The sequence below is a fragment of the Muscardinus avellanarius genome (assembly GCF_963383645.1).
Source record: "Muscardinus avellanarius genome assembly, chromosome: 2".
NCBI lineage: Eukaryota > Metazoa > Chordata > Mammalia > Rodentia > Gliridae > Muscardinus > Muscardinus avellanarius.
This window is the reverse complement of record NC_137787.1, coordinates 130,062,986-130,078,377: the sequence shown is the minus strand read 5'-3', so window position 1 is coordinate 130,078,377 and position 15,392 is coordinate 130,062,986. Positions and strand designations below refer to the sequence as shown.

General features: G+C 37.4%; 1 protein-coding gene across 2 annotated transcripts in view; it reads right to left on the bottom strand.

The window, feature by feature from the left end:
- The window catches only part of FRY (FRY microtubule binding protein), a gene marked incomplete at both ends in the record, with an annotated part of 292,951 nt that overhangs the window by 184,638 nt on the left and 92,921 nt on the right, over window positions 1-15,392 (bottom strand). For both annotated transcript variants that reach the window (XM_080719965.1, XM_080719966.1), the window contains 5 exons: window positions 285-453; window positions 7,489-7,569; window positions 7,681-7,760; window positions 7,983-8,073; window positions 13,955-14,094. In XM_080719965.1, the coding sequence (XP_080576091.1) occupies window positions 285-453; window positions 7,489-7,569; window positions 7,681-7,760; window positions 7,983-8,073; window positions 13,955-14,094 (561 nt within the window). The remainder of the gene's footprint in view (window positions 1-284; window positions 454-7,488; window positions 7,570-7,680; window positions 7,761-7,982; window positions 8,074-13,954; window positions 14,095-15,392) is intronic.

Sequence of the window (15,392 nt, the reverse complement as noted above, 5' to 3'; positions counted from 1 at the left end):
ATACCATGTTTCTGACTGGGAGCTGCACTTGTTGCCTTCGCCCATTATCACAAAAAGAGGATCAGACTGCACAGCGCTAGCCTGAGAGAAGATCCAGATTCAGAATTTGAAATACGATTTCTACCAAATATGCAATTCTACTGCACTATTGTAAAGTCCAAATATTGTAAGTCCAACCATTGTAAGTTGGGTACTGCTCATAAGTTTTGCAGTCCAGGTGTGTTATTTTGACTAAAGGAACTGCTCCAGCTCATCCTCCTTGGTTCTTCCACTCAGGACTTCACCTGCATAAACTGAAGAGAGGCCTCGAAGTCTTCCACTGGATACATTTTAATTCGAAAGAATTTCATCCCCATTATCAGGCTGATGATGCTCTGCACCACGTATGGGTTTTGCTCTTTGTGCCGTAGTTCTTTTAGTTCCGCCATAAACTTCTTCTTGACCGCAGGGAATCTGAGAAGAGACCACAGCAATTTATCAAGTAACAGACAGGAAAGTCACTGTAATGGGGACCCCAGCAGCTAGTGGCAAGTGAATAAGGGGAATGTCATTTCATAACAATTCAATGTTTGGGATTTGGCAAAGTCTAATTTTCTCTTTTCCCCTCTTATTTGATAAGATGCACCACACCGTCTTCAGACTCGGCTGCTGATCCAGCGCTATTCAGACCCTCTTCAAATGGTTTGACTCTTAAATTGAGCAGACAAAGAGCTCCATTTCCTCGGGCTCAGCAATTTTCAACATACTTGAAGACCCCAAGGGCCTACAGCATCAAATTGTGAGTATTTGAGCAAAAACATATGAGGGTCAGTTATTTCTGGTTGCGACAGCAAATGGTTTTTGGACTTGTATTCCAAATAATGTAAAAAATATTCTGACATTCGTTTCTAAAGTTTTCTGTTATTGTTCTTTTATGGTTTGGGTTAATAATTATTGAAAAAATATTTTTAAATTTAAGAAAAAAATTTAGTAGTGGGAAAATTCCAATCAAAATCAAAAGATAAAGATTAATGGGCTATTTCATACAGGGATAGTGCAATTTGTTCCAGTGAACAGAAAACAAACACACAGACAGACTGGTTCTCCAAGAATTTAAAATATTTGCATCGTTTGGAAGCAGAATAATATAACTTGCAATAATGATAATCATGTCATATGGTTTTTTTAAAGAATAGATCTAAAGGCTAAGAGAACAAAATTGAGTAGCAGATCTTCAAAGTACTTAAGGGTAAAAGAATGCACATGTAAAAATTACTTGAACCGCCTCAAGGCATGGTTGCTATAACTATTAACTAAAAAATAGAAAAGAAAAGCCAAAGGAAAACATTCGAAGACTCATTGTTCTTTGCTTCCTGAGTCTGTTTAGCCTGAGCTTCAACATAAGTAAAAGGGTCAATTAGGAGTCATGCATGATTAGGAAGAGTAATTGTCATTATAAAAGTGAAAGATAAACTAACAGAATCTCAGAAGCTGAGAACTACTCTGGCCTCAATGCAGACATTTTAGGATACACAGTAAAAGCAAACATATAGACAGTGTTTCACTGAAGGCATATCAGGGACTAGTTTTGGGGTTGTGGGGATGGTTATATGGTATTCATTTTAAAACAATTTCTTCAATTACATATTTATGTTTTATAGATTTTTCTTTATATTTGCTACATGTATTTCACAATAAAAATGATTGTTAAGGAGCCAATAGAGTAGAAAATGTGAATAGCTTCAAGAGGATTTTTTTTGTGGTCCTGGAAATTAAAATCAGGGGTATTCTGTCTCTGAGCTATACCCCCAGCCGTATTTTATTTTTTAAAATTATTATTATTATTATTATTATTATTATTATTATTAATTATTATTATTGTTGGTGGTGGTACTGGGGGTGGAACCCAGGGGCTTTCTACCTCCGGGCTATATTCCCAGACTATTTTTTATATTTTATTTGGAAACAGGGTCTCACTAAGTTGCTGAGAGCCTCACTAAGTAGCTGAGTCTGGCTTTGAACCCATGCGATCCTCCTATCTCAGCCTCCAAAATGCAGGGATTCAGGTCCTTACTAAGTTGCTGAGGCTGGACTTGAACCTGAGATCTTCCTGTTTCAGCCTTCCAAGTGCTGGGGTCATAGGCCTGTGCCACCACACCCAGCTTAGAGGATTTAAATACTTTATGAATGACATATTCTAATGAGTTGTTTACATAGTTAAGAATGTTTTAGGACTTATTCCTAATTTGTGTAGGCATTTTGTGGCTTCCTACAAAGATGTTCAAAACAACTTTCCAAATTGGTTTAGCTTAATACCTCTAAAATACTACTGAAATAACACTGAAAATATTAGTTGTGCTTATTTTTACAAGTAAATATCATGGTGATTAACTGTAAAATTGTGTATTAATTTTTCAGATGAGGAAAGAGCAAAATTAAGATGCAAATTTTATTAAATTTATAAATATCAGCTGTGGGGGAAATACACAAAGTGAGGTGTACATGTATGAATGTAATAAACCAATAAAATCTGTAAAAAATGTTACAAGTATCAAGCTGCATGTGGTGGCATACACTTGTAATCTCAGTACCTGGAATTGCAAGTTAGTGAAACCCTGTTTCAAACTGAAAAATAAAAATAGGGCTGAGAGTGTAGCTCAGAGGTAAAATGCCCTTGCGTTCAACCCCCTAGTATCACACACACATAAAAAAAAGTTACAAACATCAGTTTGCTATCAGATAACATCTCTTTGAGTGAAATGTAAAGACTATACTCTTGAACATTTTGGAATACAGATTAAAAACTCCAACACCATCCTTCTTTTCTATGTCTTACAGGGAAAAGATAAACACTCAATGATGGAGATGCTGAGGATGGTAGCAGGTAGAGACATAGCAGTTACTCTATGCCGGCCATGGTTATACATCTCAATTCATTTAGTGTTCACGACACGGTGCAACCTTGCATCATACTGAGGTTTAGAGTGACAGAAACACACCTGCACATAGTACCTTAGTGCATTTCCTTTTCTAACAGAAGAGGTTTTATGACTTGATGAAGCTGCATAGCTGACAGGAGGTGGATATAGAACCTGAAGCTCATGTCTGGCTCCAGAATCTCTGTTCTCAAGCTATATGGTAGGCCTCATGCATTCTCAAGGTATGGTCTCTGGTTGGGCAGCATCTGAGAACCCACTACAGATGCACATTCTCTGGCCTCTCTACAGTCCTCCTGCTCTGGGCTGAATTGTTTCATCTGTGAAATTATACACTAAAGTCTTAGGTCCCAGAACTTCAGTATGTGGTTCTATTTGGAAATTAAATTTGAAGAGGTAGTTAGGTTAAAGGAGGTCTTTAGGGTGGATCCTCATCCAGTATGGCTGGAACACTTTTGAGAAGGCAGAAGAAGGGAAGAAGGCACCTTGATCTTGGACTCCCAGCCCCCAGAACTGTGAGAAAATTGATGCCTGTTGTTTAAGCCCCTCAGTCTGTGGTCCTTTGTTATAGCATCCCTAGCAAACTCATACACACGAGCAGCTGCCTAGGCGATTAGAAGTGTGCAGCTTGAGAGTGAAGTGGCTTGAGAGGGCAATGCCCACTTCCTTCAAACACTCAAACAGTCCTTATATGGAAGGAAGTAAAAGGGAAACCTTGTGACAAAAAGGCATCTGAAAATAGAATGAGTGCTCATTGATAAATTATTTTTACTTTTGTATTAAACTTGTTTAGTTCCATAACCTCTGGTAGAAGTAAGCTCCCCGAGATTAGGCACAAAGTGCATGTTCAGTAAGTATGCTGAGTGAGTTCATTTCCTCTGAGGGTCATGAGTTCTCTGTCATGGAGGTGTGTAAGCAGAAGCTGTACACATCCAACATGTGGATGCCATTGAGAAGTCTCTTGTAGGAGAGACATGGGTACAGTATTAAGGTCCTTTTCAAAGTTAAAATTTTATTAATCTAATTTTACTTGTACTAATGAATAAAATATAGCCATTTCTCATAAAAGGTCTATGTTTAAACATTTATTCTCGTATTCATTCATTCATTCATTCATTCATTCATTTTTACGTGTGGTAATGGGGATTAAACTCAGGAACATTCTACCTCTGAACTACACCTCCAGATCAGAGTCTTGCTAGGTTGCTATTTCCTGAGGCTATCTTCAAACCTTCAATCCTACTGTCTCACCCTTACAAGCACTGGAATTACAGGCATGCCCCACCACCCTTGGTTTATTCTTGTTTTTTTAAATTTGCCACTAAAACAAGGAGTGGTAGAATATGGCAGCATATATTTTTATAACTCAGTCTATCAATATTCTCATGAGACAGCAGCTAAATGTTTATTTCTCATTTAAAAATAACTATGGCTATCTTTTACTTTTGGAAGTCCCAAATTATGTGAACATCTTATTTTAGCACAGAAGTAATAAGAAAATCTACTTAAAATCTATTTCTCTCTGACAAAGATTTTTTTGGGGAAAACATCTTTTTCAATGACATTTCCTTTAGTATTTACTGTTTGGTACATTAACTAGATGATTACTCAGTCTTTGGCATACTATAAAATTCACGTAAAAATAAACCTCTGCTTTAAAATGCATAACGCATATGTATAGAGGATAAGAATATAGAGAGTAAGATCACATATCACATAAAAAGAAAGCAGTTTTAAAATCCACAAATCTGAGAAGAAATCACTACTTTAAAGAATATAACAAATTTTAACAAGAGTACTTAGAAAAATCTAACTTTAATTCAATTGACTTTGAGAAAGTCAATACTATGTGAAACTATCAGATGAACAGCAAAACATTCCTTAATGACAATAATTAAGTGACATTATTACTAGTAATATTATAGTGATGCTGCTACAACCCCAAACCAAAGTAAGCCTTAATAACTAAAGCTATAAGAAAAATATTTTACATGCAATGTCATTTAGAACTAGATATACAATCTAAAATTAGAATTATTATAATGCTTAGCTTATAAAAAGAAGTTAATCACACTGTATCAGATAAGAATACCCCCCTTCCCCAGAACAAAGGGAGCAACAATTTTCTAAAGCAATGATATAGTAACAGTCCTGGCGTCCTTATAAGAGAGAATTAGTGACATAATCCATGTATGCCACTAACTAAAATTATATTACTTATCAGTAAAGGTTAACAAAACATTGCCTGGTTAGGGACATATTATGGGCTATTTGAATCTGTGATTACTGCAAGAGCAGTCTGGCCAAGGTACTCTAAAACAATCTTATTTTAGCTTAATTGACTTTGAAAAAGTCAATACTATGTGTGAATATCACTTAATAGCAAAAAATTTCCTTAAAGACAGGAAATGAAGAGTTCCCAAGTGACTGGAAAGTACTGGAGCATTGTCCAATTTAAGGCATTTCTTAAACTCAGCTATTGCAGAATTAGGACAAATATTGATGTCATAAAAATTGCCCTGTTGGCAAGAAGACATCTTGGCGGATCGTAAGTCTATCCTAACATGGACATTAATACAACCTTCAGACATTGCTTAGTTATGACGTTTCTTCTCAATTCATTCATAATCTATCTAGCTAAGGAAGGACATTCAACAGAACCAATATTTTATGCACAATTTATAAAGATGAAGAAAAACAGGAGAAGCTATTTTGGTATATTAAATTTTCCAAATTATAGTGTAAGAGAATTATGCTATGACTACTAGAAGGTATGTGTTGAAATTTTCAGAGTCTGACACATCAGCAGATATACATGTTAATAGCTTTTAAAAAAATTTATCATTAGGACTGAAGTAAACATACAAGAATTAGCTGTCAGACAATCACATCTTATCCAGTTCAATATCTATACCTCTATTACTGGATTACAATGGATAGCTCTCCAAACTTTACTATAGATTTTCCCTTAGTGACTCATGGGCCATTAATATCATAGACTATAATAAAACTAGCCAGGCGTGGTGGCACACGCTTGTAATCCCCGCGCTTGGGAGGTGGAGACAGGAAGATAGCACAGGTTTGAAGCCAGCCACGCTGGCTTAAGAGACCCTGTTTCCAAAAATAAAAAGGCATGAAATAGGTCTGGGAGTGTAGCCCAGAGGTAGAAGGGCTTCCAGGAACCCTAGTACCACCAAAAACAAACAAACAAACAAACAAAAAAAAACAACAACACCATAAAACAAAAAAACCACAAAACAAAACAAAACAAAAAAACTATACTATAGGCTCATTTAAAATGGTCCAGATAACTCTTTGCTTAGTCCTTATGTATGCTTTGGCCAGTGTCCTTCTCTGTTGCTGGAAGATTTTTGACCTTGATATTTCTCACTGGTACATTAACCTGCAGAAATTCATTCTCAACCTATTAACACTGATACATCATGTATTAGGAAAAAATATGTATTTTGCATGAGTATATGAACTGGATTAGATAAAATAAATTGTATCTAGGAGTTTTTTTGGATCTATTTCTCAAGTTTCTGTCTATGTTTGACGAGGTAAAGTTGCTGAGTAGGTTGACTTCGATATGTTTAAGTACATTGTGTGATTAAGCTGAGCAAGGGAGGGAGGGAAGGGGAGAGAATGGGTTGGGAATTGGGTAGGGGTTAAATCAGTGATGTGTACATGTCTGTACACACAAGTTTTTTACCCCAATATGATGTATGAATATAATGCACCAATAAAAATTTTAAAAAAGTTGCTGAGCAGGAATTAAAAAATAAAAAAATAAATTGTGTATTTTCATGCTACTAAGTTAGAAAATTCCATCTCCTGAAGATAAAAATCTTCTTTGAGGCTTGCATTTCATGAGGATCAGGATACTGCTGTTGCTATAAACTAGCCTCTTGGCTAACTCTTGGCTTGAATTTACATTATCTCTGGTTCCTTCTGCAGAACTAGGTGTCTGGGATCTTGCCCGATTTGCCTCAGGGTTGGATAAAATGAAGATGGGTAAGTTGGGAGTGACATCACTTTTGGAAGAAGTATCTTATTGCGGATGGTCTAATACTACTTCGTTCTAGCCTGCTAACTGGCCTTTACAGGGCCAGATATATTTAGCAATGAGAATTTTCCCCCTGACTTGTTTCCACAGCAGAGTCTGGGACATTTTTAGCTCAGCTGAATTAAGTAAGGTCTACAGTAAAGGAGACACCCTGGATGGAATTTTCCCCCATGTGAATGATAGACCGTAACCACCCACTCACAGGATACAGAAAACAAAACTTGAAAAACTGATAAACTTTTTGGGAATATTTGATAGGGAGAAAATAATTTGGTTAGTCCACTTCTTTCTTTGAAGCACTAGCCTGAACTGCATGGGCTGGGTAGGATCTGGCCAATTGGCAAAGCGATAAAGGTAACTCGGTACCTTGGAAAAGCCTCTAGTTGATTTTAGGAATGATATACACATGGCCCAAAGCACCCCAGTTCCCTGTGAGCTCACTCCTCATCTCCTTCCTCCATCAAAGGCACTCATGTTCTCACTGTTAAGGGCTCTGACATCACTTACTTAGCCTGTGCCAACACTCCAATGACTTCTGCATACAGGTCTGCCACAATGTGCATATTGCCAGTGTTAGGACCAAGGTACCTAAAAGAGGCAAAATTAGACAAGTTATAAATCCTGCACATCTGAAAAAATTGCTGACTTAGCTTTAAGCACCTATCTTCTTTAACATTCTATGGCAAGAAGTCACCTTACCCTTCTTTGTATTTAAAGTGCTTGAAAGCCAAGTTAATAACATCATGTATTAAACTGTCTATTACAGGATGAAGTGGAATCTGAAAAAGAAAAAAGATGAATTATAATTTGAAAGGGAATATTAAAGGGCAAATCTGTAGCAGCACTTTCAATAACTGCATAGATCCTCTAGCAATCAATAAACATCATTCATATGACCCAGGATTTGGAATTTCTAAACAATTTAATAAACTTAGATGTTCAAAATTTAAGTAGTTTTTAGATTAATAAATATTAGCTGAAAGTAACAATAAATTACCTACCTGTTTCAAAACTTCTATTAATACTAAAGAAAAAATAAAGTCGATGGCAAGGTCCCGTCTTTCCATTAAATAATCTCGCTGCTGTTCATCACTGTAAAATTTAAAATACATTAAATGGTACTGAAGATATTCTCAGGGTTATACAATTCATAAAAAAATCTAGGACTCATCCTCAATGGACTGCAGGCTCATTTTGTTCCTACAAATGGATAAAACCATGCTAATGATGTTTCAGTCATCACTGAGGTACTAAGGCAAACACCAGATTTGAAGTCAGAGTATTTGACTAAAGTTTCCAAACAAGGGAACTTGAATTGCTTGTTTCATGAGAGTCCATCACCTCATCTTATGGATTTTTCTTTAGTACCTTGCAACTCAAGAATTCCATCACTTGTAACATGTGATGCAAACATGTGACAGAGCCACTATACTGGAGCTGTGCATTGAAGAGATTGTGTGAAGGGAGCGGCCCAACATAATAACATAATATAAGGATATTGTGGCAGGAGCAAAATAATAAGGAACAACTATGGCTCCCATCAAAGCAGGACAACAGGGAGTGAAGAAAGGAGTTGAGTTTTTTTTCATTTCTTTTTTTCCTAATATTTTTTCCTTCTGCCCTTTTGCTACTTGAGATTTAGTACAGGAGGAAGAAGAAATAAAGGAATATTAGAAGACAGACTAAAAAGCAGATGGAAGAAGAGGGAAGAGGAGCAAAGTTATGATACTTGTACTTATTCCAAAGTCAGGGAGCAGTGAGAACTTTCAAAGGACAGAAATTCACCCCTCCATCTCATTTCTTATTTGCCCCATGCATTATAAGCTCATGTGGGATTGAACAAAGAAAGGCAAATGAGAACAACTGAACAGAAAGGCAAATGAAATGAATTGGATAAAGACAGACAAATGAAATGAATCTAACAAACAAAGACAAATGAAATTATTGCCACCTCTTGGCATGGAATGTGTGGTTAGAGCACTGACTTTGGTCTGAGACGGTCCTGGCTTAGAATTATGCCTCTTCTACTTAGCAGGAATTTCTCAAATTACAAAATGGTAGTATTATGAAGCAACCTGAGTATCCCTTATTCAAGATGTTATCTTAAATTTCAGAGTTTTTCAGATTTTGGAATATCTGTATACACAGAATGTGACATCTTGGGGATAGGTTCCACGTCTAAACACAAAATTAATTTCTTATATATACCTTTCAGATATACCTGAGATGGTATGTTTAATATACTTGTGTTTTGACTGTCATCTGTCTCATAAAGTCAGGTGTGGGGATTTTATACTTATGCACTCAGATAATTCCATATTTTGGAGCATTTTAGATTTTACATTTTTGGATTAGGGATGCTCACCCTTTACTTACATAAAGGTTTGAGAAGATGAAGCATGCAAGGTGCTCAGCATAATCTATTGAACACGTAAACGCTCAATACTTGAGGAAGGATGACAGGATTTGGATTTGTCAGGCAGATATTTTCAAAATATCAAGACTATGTTAAATATGGAATCCTTTTATCTTCAGTCAAGAGGGAAAGAGAAGCTGGCTCTGGTGGTGTATACCTATAATCTCAGTACTGGGGAGACCAAGACAGGAGGATCACAGGTTTGAGGCCACCCTTAGCAACTTATTCAGATCCTATTTCAAAATAGAAAATAAAATAGGGCTAGGGGTATATCTTGGAGGAAGAATAATCCTGGGTCTCCTCCCATATCTTATATACCATAAGATAGTATATCTTAAATACCATCTTGCTTTTTTATGCATTTATTTGCATATGAACTCCAAATGTGTAATGGTGAATACCACTATTATGTACAATGATAATGCATCAATAAAAAAATCTTATGTTAAGAAAAGCTTCTGGCAATACCCTATAACCTTGAACAAGATTAAATTAAGGCTGGTAGGTAAGGGAATGGGTCAACAAGGAACTTGTGGCTTTCAAGTGGAAATGTAAGCATAGAGCAGGAACACACTTATTCACGACAAGCCTGCTAAGAGGAAGAGTATGGAGAAAACCATCTATCTGAAGTTTTTTTTTTTTTTTTTTTTTTGGGCAGGTCTAAGGATGGAACCCAGGGGCATTCGACCTCTGAGCTACACCCCCTGCCCTATTTTTTATTCTTTATTTTGAAACAGAGTCTCACTGAGTTGCAAAGGGCTTCATTAAGTAGCTGAGGCTGTCCAAGAACTGTGATCCTCCAGCCTCAGCCTCCCAAATGCTGGGATTACAAGTGTGCGCCACCTTGCCCGGCTCTGAAGTTCTTCAAGACTTGAGAGGTAGATAGTGCTCCCACTAGCCAGGGAGAGGGCAATGTACAGTGAGGTACATTAAAGAAAAGGAGGGCATTTGCTATTTGGGCCTTGTATCCATTGTGTAATGGAATAAGGAGCCAGGAAGTTTGAAAGCAAGAGGAAGAACTCAAAAAGATGGCCAGCAGGAATAGAGAAGATTGTTTGTGTTGGACGGCTGATAAGGGTCTAAAAAGTAGCCAGAGGACCCCGAAAAGAGTTCTTGGCAGAAAGAGGAAATTTAAACCTCTAATTTTATTTTACTTAATAAGCCAAGTTATGCTTTCAAATAAAAGCAGGACATATACTTTTCCAATAATGAATTAAACTTTATTGCTGGTTTGAGGTCTAACTGCCAGGAGCCAGAGGCATTTGACAAATTTGTTTGGCAGCCAAAATGTTGATATTATACTAATCTTAGACATCATAACCCAATGTCTGTCCCTCCCATTCCACTATTTTTGGTTGCTTAGGCTCCTCCCTAAAGTTCTAAATTTAGCTGCACAATGATTCAGAGCCCCTTTCTTTTTGCTTTTCTCTTTCCTGTTACATTTAAATGTAACTACAGTGCTCCTGAATCAAATTTCACTGTCACGATTCTATACATATCTGATTGTAGCTATCAGTCTGATCTGAAAATACCAGTGCCACAGTTAAAAAATGTATTTCCAATTCATTAAGAAAACAATTCATAAGCCAGGCTGAGTGGCACACCCTTGTAATCCCAGTACTTGGGAGGCTGAGACAGGAGGATTGTAGGTTCGCAGCCAGCCTCAGCTACTTAGTGAGGCCCTCAACATCTTGTGAGACTCTGTTTCAAAATAAAAAATAAAAAATAGGGCTGAGGGTGTAGCTCGGAGGTAAAATGCCATGGATTCAATCCCTAGCAGCACACACACACACACACACACACACACACAAAAAAAAAAAAAAAAAAAAAGGAAAGAAAGAAAGGAAGGAAGGAAGGAAGAAAATAAGAAAGAAAAAAGAAAAGAAAGCAATTCATGAGTCAGGCACGGTGGTGCACATCTGTAATCCCAGGATTTGGGAGGCTGAGAGAAGGATTATAGGTTCAAGGCCAGCCTCAGCAACTTAGTGAGGCTCTCTCTCAGCTACTTAGTGAGACCCAAAGGGGCTGGGAGTGTAGCTCAGAGGTTGAATGCCACTGGGTTCAGTTCTCAGTAACACATAAACACGTGTGCACACACACAGAAACACCATTCATATGAAATCTAGCTTAACTAAATTGTGACAAGACCGTGAAAAGGGACTAAAAGCCACTCAATTCAACTAACACTGTGAAACTCCCAGTGCCTGGGAAAGTTCACTGGTTGGTCTGCAAGGTGGGAGAAAAAACAAAATGGCCTCGTGTGTGTGTTGATCACACAGTAGGAACCATTTTCACAGAATGGAAATTCTACCTTTACACTGTGATACCTTTAAAAAAGCATCTACAAAGAGAGACTGCTCATGGGCACAGGGGTTCTTTATATTGTGACAAAAATATTCTGGAACTAGACAGTGGCGATGGTTATAAAAGCCTGGGAATATACTGAAAACACTGGATTACATGCTTTAACACTGAACTTTATGGTCCATAAATGATATCTCATTAAATTTATCTTTCTTCAACTCGAGCTATTCAGTTATTAACCTTACTAACCTTTTTAAAGTTATAACCTTTCAAACAAAATGATGAATGACAGAATCTTGCTTCAGTTCAAGTATATTATAAAACTAAGTTACATGTTTGATTGAAATATAATTTGACAAAATCTCAGCTCTTTAATTTCCAAAGAAATCTGTATTTATTTATTTATTTATTTATTTATTTATTTATATATATACTGGAGATTGAACTCATGGGCATTCTACTTCCAACCTATATCCCCAGACCTTCTTAAAACACTTTTTTTTTGTTTTGAAATAGGGTCTTGCTTGGTTGCTGAGAGTGTTGCTACATTGCTGAAACTGTCCTTGAACCTGGGATCCTCCTATCTCAGCCTCCTTAAGTACTGAAATTACGGATATTCGCCACCATGTTTGGCTAAAATTTATATTTTTTTTAAATAAGAGTATTAGGAGTGATAAGGAAAAATGGAAGGAATAAGTCTTCAAGAAGTTGCTAATATCTGATTTTCTGAGAAACTAATTTCAGCTTAGTTTTTTTTTCTGATATTGGAGATTGAACTCAGGGGCATTCTATCTCTAAGCTACTTTATTTTTTGAAATAGAGTCTCAATAAGTTGCTGAGAGCCTTGCTAAGTTGCTGAGGCAGGCCTTGAATCTGTGATCCTTACCCTACCAAGTACTGGGAACTTGATAGGCTGAGACAGGAGGCCTGGCTTAGTTTATTTTCTTTAAAAGAATTTTTAAAATGCATAATCAATTTGTTCAGAGAAATCTAACTGCTTTTTAAATAGTTTCTTTAAAAAAAAAAGTAAGTAGATTAAGCTTTCTTATACTTACTACCTTGCTATAGTGAATTTGCTTCAAACACATGAAACTATATATAATCTTTGAAAAGTGGGGTACACACATTAATTTGGCCCTATGGGAATCTTAAGTTTTGTGGCTACTTAAGTCCTCATGAAGCAGTTTCCACTTTTTAAATCCACAAGGGAAAGGAGACCACAGGATAAAAAAACAAATCAAATTCTCAGCTGGAAGGAGAGAGAAGTCAGATGGTGAAGTGAACGGTCCTGTTTTGTTCACTTGCAGGCTCAGGACAAGCAAGGTGGCGAGCCGCCCAACGTCACCTGGCTTATCAGAGGTAGCGTCAGCACCCTGCCAACTCGCTGCCCACTGAGCACTCCAGGTCACTAGAACTGGGCTGCTCACCACCTGTGGGCTGTTGCGGCCGCCTTCTTTTGGGTGTGAACTAGAAGAGCAAGGTAGGGACCTGAGGCTCCTTGCACCTGTCCTGTCTGTCCCCACAGATGTCAAAATGTGGTTGTGTGTGCACTGTCGCCTGTGGCAGAGGGCCGTGACAAGTGACAAGCTTCAAATGTGGTGCCTGCTACACATCAGGAGCCCGCAGCACCAACCAGGAACCTTGTGAAGTCAGAGAGGCCTAGCTGCCACATTGCCTTCTTAAAAAAGAAGGAAAAAGCTGGGTGTGGTGGCGCCAGTTTGTAATCCCAGCATTCGGGAGGCGGAGACCGGAGGAGCGTGGTTCTCGACAGCCTCAGCTACTTAGTGAGGCCTTTCCTAACTCAGTGAGACTCTGTTTCAAAAAATAAAAATACTAGCTTTGCTGAGGTTTCCCCTCCATTATCTGGAGTCCCTCTGGTATCCTCATACTCCCTAGTTTGGGCATATTAGAGAAAACATATGTCCCTTCTCTTTCACTGCATGGCTGAAGGGTAGGAGAGAAGAAGGATTAATGGAGGAGCTACATTCTAATATGTGTTAAAGCATGAATGTGGCATGGTCAACCTGGACACTCATTGTGGGGAGGAGGAGGGAGGTGGGGGAAGGGCACCAAGTACAGTCTGAATGTTTGCCATTTTCAGTATGATCCACTTAAAAATAAAAAATAAAAATACCCAAAAATAGGGCTTGGGTTGTAGCTCAGAAATACAATGCCCCTGGGTTCCATCCCACAAAAAAAAAAAAAGAAAAGAAAAGAAGGAAAAGTTGTGATCCTGATATGAAAGAAAGGTACCTTTTGGACTTATTGCTGGTTCTCGGTCTATACTCATGCGACTCATCCTCAATGCCGTTTTGCCTCTTGTACCAGTCGAACAGCGTTCGCAGGATGGAGGGCAGGCAGTACTCAGACAGGGAGCTCATGGAGTTGATGACCTACAGGGAGAGATGAACGGCTTGGTGGCATCACCAATCCTGAAAACTTCTGACTTCACAAATACCCCCGAGCCATGTTAAGGCCAACATTTTCTTTATCACAGTCCTTTATTTCCAAATCTTTAGTAATGCACTCTCTAGAGCCCACGTAGCTCCGTGCTGAGCTGACAGATGTTTTTCATATAGTAACAACCCTGTGGTTGAGAAAGTTAATTACTTTAACTCCCTTTCATTCTAAAAATCAGATGGTAATTGCATCCACATTATTCAGGAAACTGCAAAGGAATTATTTTCTCACATATTTAGCAGCAGTACCTGATACTTCTTAGGTCCTTTGAGAATGCTTGTTGGGAAAAAGCATATAGCAATATGATTATATTAACTGATTAGCTGAAATAAGAAGATCTATCCCCCAAACAAATAGCCTAAGTTATTCATAAGTTATGGTCATAATGATAAGTTTTTCTGCCAATAAGAATTCACTTGTAAATTTGAGTGATTGCCCAAATTAGTATAAAGATAGGAATAAATAGGAATAATTTACCTTATATTATATCAGGGGCAAATGTCTCCCCCTTCTTTAAACAACTGCATGCTTTTGATAGACTTGTTATTTTAACTTCCTTATCTGGAAAGATTCCTGATCTTTTGCTAATTATCACATACACACAAAAATGAACTTCAATTCAGATCTCATATCATATGAAAAAAAATTAATTCAACATGAATCATAAGTCTAAGTATAAAGCTTGAAATTATAAAACTTCAGAAGAAAATTTAGGAAAACCCCTTTGTGATTGACTTTGGATCAGGCAAAGACATCATAGGTATGACCTCAAAAGACTGGCCTGTGACAAAATTTGATATACTGAAAGTCATCAAAATTAAAAGCTTATGGTTTTACAAGATACTGTGTCAAGACAGTGATAACAGATAAGCTACAGACTGAGAGAAAATATTTACAAAACACCTATCTGATAAAGGCCTTATATCCTAAACATGTAAAACCTCAATGAGATAGGTTTTAAGTACTTAATTAACAAACAGTATAAGCAAATTATAGTAACCAGTGTGATGAACAGTAATAAATGAACATGTTTTTTGAGGAGAGTCAAAATTTGGCATATCTAGAATATAATTTGGAAATACCTATAAAGAACCCAATAAAAGTAATTCTCAAGAAGGCTACTCTTGCCTGGCAGTGGTGCACACCTTTCATGCCAGTACTTGGGAGGCTGAGACAGGAAGATTACAGGTTCAAGGCTGGCCTCAGCAACTTAGTGAGAACCTGTCTCAAA